Genomic DNA, 4,504 nt, shown 5'->3' with positions numbered 1-4,504 from the left:
GATTATATTTTATATAATTAGTATTGTTGGATTCGTATTGAAAAGCACTTTCTAATGATGCTAATTTCATACAAACAATCTTTATATATTTGAATCAATTCTTGGTCAAATAAAAAGCACGTAAAACGAGGGCGCCTTATTCCTTGAATCAGAGGGAGTATATGCAAACCGAAATCTATGTTCACTCCTCTAACCCACCTTCTTAATTATAAGTATTTTCTTCCAACTGCTAGTAGTAAACATATAAACTACCATAATCATTCGGCAACGAGCAAGCACCAACATCACCGTCAAGGAGTATGGAGAAAAATAAGATGTTGAGGAATCCCATGTCGTGCCTCCACCAGATCCCAGAGGCTGCTGGCATAGCACGCAACTGAGATGGAGCTTAGCACGTGTCTTCTAAAGAGCATCTCGCAGAAATTTTGGCCAGAATTTGAGCATCGCCACTGATAGAAGAGGCTAGCACCAATATTTAAAGATGAACACATGCACCTCCCTAAAACCCAATGCACATTTGGATAACCCAGGAGCAGGAGTCGGGCCACAATGGATCGAGATTTGTGAGCCAAGGCAGAAAAAAGCAGGGGATGTTATTGAGGAAAAAAGCAGAGGAAAGCTAACAAAAGAGACAAATGCAAAAAAATAATTTATTTAAAAAAAAGATGAATGCTAAACTAAGGATAGAAGATGATGGGATTGGCTGGGAGGGCATTCTAGCAGCACATGAATATTGGAGATTTCAGCAATGCACTGCTACAGAATAAATGGTCTACCTCTGACAGGTCAAAAACTGTGTAGCCGACAGTTCTACAACACCGCCTGTCAAAATCACCTAAGCTATGAGAGATTTTCCGATGCACCTAAAATTATTTTGGAACCACTGATATTGCAGAGCGCGAGAATACTTGGTAAATTTCCATGTGGTACAATGCTAATTTGATCCGCAAAAACAAGACAGTGGCCAATTGGGGGGACCCAAAAAAATTAATTACCTTGTAACTACCTCTCGTGCTCAGCGAGACGGATTGCTGCGGCAGATCTGCAAGTCATTTGCACGACGCCACAGTCGTTCAACGAAAATTGGCAGACATCGGAATCTGAAGCGGCGGCTAGGTTTGGCGGCCGATGGGCTTGATTGTGCCTCGATGGTGGCTGCTTCATCGCCGTCCGGACGTCTGCGTGTGGTCGCGAGCTCCGCGGGTGTGACGGAAGGCGGATGGCGGCCGGCATTCCAGGCCTAGTGCCGGCGATGTCGGACGCCGCCGCTGCTCAGGTGGGTTTCGGACCTTCCAGTTCAACGGCAGGGCTCTCAGTTGAAACTTTACGCTTTGGGGTGAGTGGGGGATATCTGGGAAGTTGGCCCAAGCATAATTGGGCCGACAAGACAACCCAACTTACTTTTTTTTTCTCCGTGATTTTAAGGTGAGAATGGGGTAACTTTTTTTTGGTTTACAAGTACCTAACCGAACCTGCCGCTCGGTTGAAAATGGGGTAACTTATTTATTGGAAAATGATTCTTCCTATGAATGTCGCCATTAGAGGAAGCCGCCGCTGCTCAAGTGTATGCCTCCACCTCCAACGTGGGTACTTTCCGTTCGTCCGATTGTTTGTTTCCAGTTCCCCTTTTTTTTGATTTTGGTAAGGATTTTGTTAGATCCGACAATAGTTCATTTCAATTGGATTAGGGACGTTCGATTTAGGGTAGATTACTGATTTGGTACAAGTAGTGTGCGCTAGCCGTGAATGACATGACCATGGCACAGAAGCAAGGAGGTGACAATGACATGGCATGGTGATCACCACATCGTCATGCATGTTGATGGAAATCATGGAATGCTTGCCAATGCCATGCCATGGACCCATGGTGATCACCATTCCCTGGCTTTGTCGGCAGTTCGGCACCCAATGCCCAGGCTGCTGCTCCGGGGCAACAATGTTGCACTTATGGATGCCTACCACGAGATTTACGCGCCCAAGGTTCTAGCCTTCTTCGTGCAGCTCTCCACCATTGAACTCCTAACCCTGAGTGTGCCGCCCGCCATGGAGCATGTGCTCATCAAGAGGTACAAGCTCAAGAAGGACGGGTAGCCCGTGAAGACGCCACTCTATCTAGGAAAGTACTGTGAGAACAATGTGCAGTTGCATTGGAGGGGTGAAAGGGTCATGTTCATTAAAGGCTGGACCGAGTTCGTCGGGAAAGCCGGGATTGCTTTTGATGGAACGATCCTCTTCACCCCATGGACGGTCTCTTCTACTTCAAGATGTACAGCTCCGTGGATATCATCTAGAGATGCAAGAAGCATCGTCAGGGCCCTTGGGAAGATCCTCAGTATGAATGTCGCCATTAGAGGGAGTCATCCTTGTTATATGTCTGCTTCTGTAGCAGCTTTTGTGATCTTATGGTTGTAATGTTGGCCTGATGAGGCTACTGAACATCCCTTTTGTGCCGGGAGTGTATGCCCCAGGTGTAGGTACGCTACTGATTAGGCAAAACTAAGTGTTTTAGTAGTATGTCGCTAGAACTAAGTTGGTAAATAGTAGGTTAGATGTTAATATATATGATGTGTATTATGTTTGATTGCTTTGTTGTGATCCTTATGTATGCATTGTGTGATGGTAAGCTCACTATATTTGAACGTGGTGAGGAAATACCATATATATGTGCCTAAAATAGTAATCGAACACATGTGTTGTGACTCGCTACTGATGATAGTCCTGTTGCAGGCAACTAAATAAAGTGGTATTTGGGTAGCAAATGATGCAGTCCGACCTACCAAATAACTCGCTAAAATTAACATGTAATTCGTTCGCAACAGTCTACGGACCCATGAAGCCGTCCCAGTGAACCCACAGATAGAGGCACAGGCTATCAAACACGACCTTCTTTTCTACGTAGAGGTTTAATCAGATGCGGTCTCATTATCCTAGAAGTTTGCAAATCTTCAGTCAACCGCGGCTCGCGTGCGATATAATTTCCGGATCAAATCCATTGTGTGTTGATCGAGAAGCTTAAGCAGAAGACACGTTCCGTACGATCTAGCTCACGTGGTGCAACTCCAGCGACCAGGCATATGTGCAAGTCTTCAAGCTAGTATTGTATTTTATTAGTAGAAAATTTTGCAGAAAAAATTGCTTTCCCATTTTTTGAAAATGCTTTAAATTCTTAACCAAGGCAAATGAAACTTTAGCAAAGAGACATAGCTTAGTAGAACCTAAAGAACATATATTATTATCATATTAGAAGTAAAATTTATTGTTATACAAAATAAACATTGGTGTAAGATCTACGGGATGGTGCGCCTTAGCGCACCTCCAAATCTAGTAAACTATAGCTTGGGTTCCATGTTGCGCGCCCGGCGCCTCGACACGAAGCACCACGCCACCAAGGAGAGGATGGCGGTCGCGGCGGCCACGGATCCGAGCACAGCGATCAGTATCACCCACCACGACGTTCCCTTCTTCTTCTTGCCATCAAGCCTGTCCACCGTCAGGTCCCAGTCACGGACGCCGACGAAGATATCGCGGACCTTGCCGGCGAAGAGACCGACGAGCGCGGTCTGCGTGGTTCCTTGGCCGACGAAGACACCGAAGGGGGAGGTCTGCGCGATGCCTTGCCCGGCGAGAGAGGCGGCGTGTCGAGCAGGGCTCTCGACGGCCTCGGCTCCCCGCCGGCGGCACCGACGTACACGTGCAGGAGGTGTGCGACGGCGTCGTACTCGATCCACACGGCGGCCGCCGCGGTGCCGTTGGGCGTGACGGTGACGTTGAGGCCGACGTCCGGGGACTCGGGCGCGTACGACTTCACCGTGCCGACCTCGACCGCGGCGAGGCCGTCCGCCGTGGCGTTCGGCACGGCGCCGCCGGCGGCCGAGTCGTTGCCGCCGCGGAGGCCCACGCGGTTGTTGAACGTCGGGAACCTGTCCAGGAGGATGACGAAGGAGACGGGGGAGGCGGAGCTCTCCACCGTGAAGCTCGTGTTGAAGGACGCCTCGCGTGCCGGCGGCCTGCCGGCGTCGGTGCCGGCGCGCCTGAGGTCGATCGTGTCGGGGAGCAGCAGGAAGCCCTCGGACACGTTGACCTCCGGGAAGGGCCGCTCGGGCTGGAAGAGGAGCGACGCCGGCGTGGCGACGGTCATGTTGGTGGCCACCAGGAGGTTGTCGGTCGTGTTGACGTTGAAGGCTGGGAAGCTGTAGGACTCGACGTCTTTTGCCGCCGTCGAGGACGCCGCCATGATGGTGGCTGCGCAGAGCAGCACTAGCGCGAGAGCTGTACGTTTAGGAGAGCTTGCCATCTTGGGTCAGTGCGTACCTCCGTTGTTTGTGTTTGGGTGTTCGGATAGAAACACCGAACGTCGGGAAACTTCTTTTATAGCTCAGGCTTACGCTGACAAAGTCAAGAAAGGACAAAATGTAGTGTACTGGTCAAACAAAAAGAGAGAAGAAACATCAAGATTCAAAGCCGGGTCAAAGCTAAACAAGCTAGGAGTTAAGCAATCGTCGAT

General features: G+C 49.4%; 1 protein-coding gene across 1 annotated transcript; it reads right to left on the bottom strand.

The window, feature by feature from the left end:
- Nucleotides 1-3,329: 3,329 nt before the first annotated feature.
- LOC124658106 lies at nucleotides 3,330-4,302 on the bottom strand. Its single transcript, XM_047196544.1, has 2 exons — nucleotides 3,622-4,302; nucleotides 3,330-3,583 (listed from the first exon to the last, which is right to left on the bottom strand). Exons 1-2 carry the CDS (start codon nucleotides 4,292-4,294, stop codon nucleotides 3,330-3,332), a joined length of 927 nt encoding a protein of 308 aa, XP_047052500.1. The 5' UTR covers nucleotides 4,295-4,302.
- Between the last annotated feature and the right edge of the window lie 202 nt (nucleotides 4,303-4,504).

The sequence above is a fragment of the Lolium rigidum genome, chromosome 1 (assembly GCF_022539505.1).
Source record: "Lolium rigidum isolate FL_2022 chromosome 1, APGP_CSIRO_Lrig_0.1, whole genome shotgun sequence".
Classification (NCBI taxonomy): domain Eukaryota; kingdom Viridiplantae; phylum Streptophyta; class Magnoliopsida; order Poales; family Poaceae; genus Lolium; species Lolium rigidum.
The sequence above is the reverse complement of the archived record's forward strand: the minus strand, read 5'-3'. Positions and strand labels throughout refer to the sequence as shown.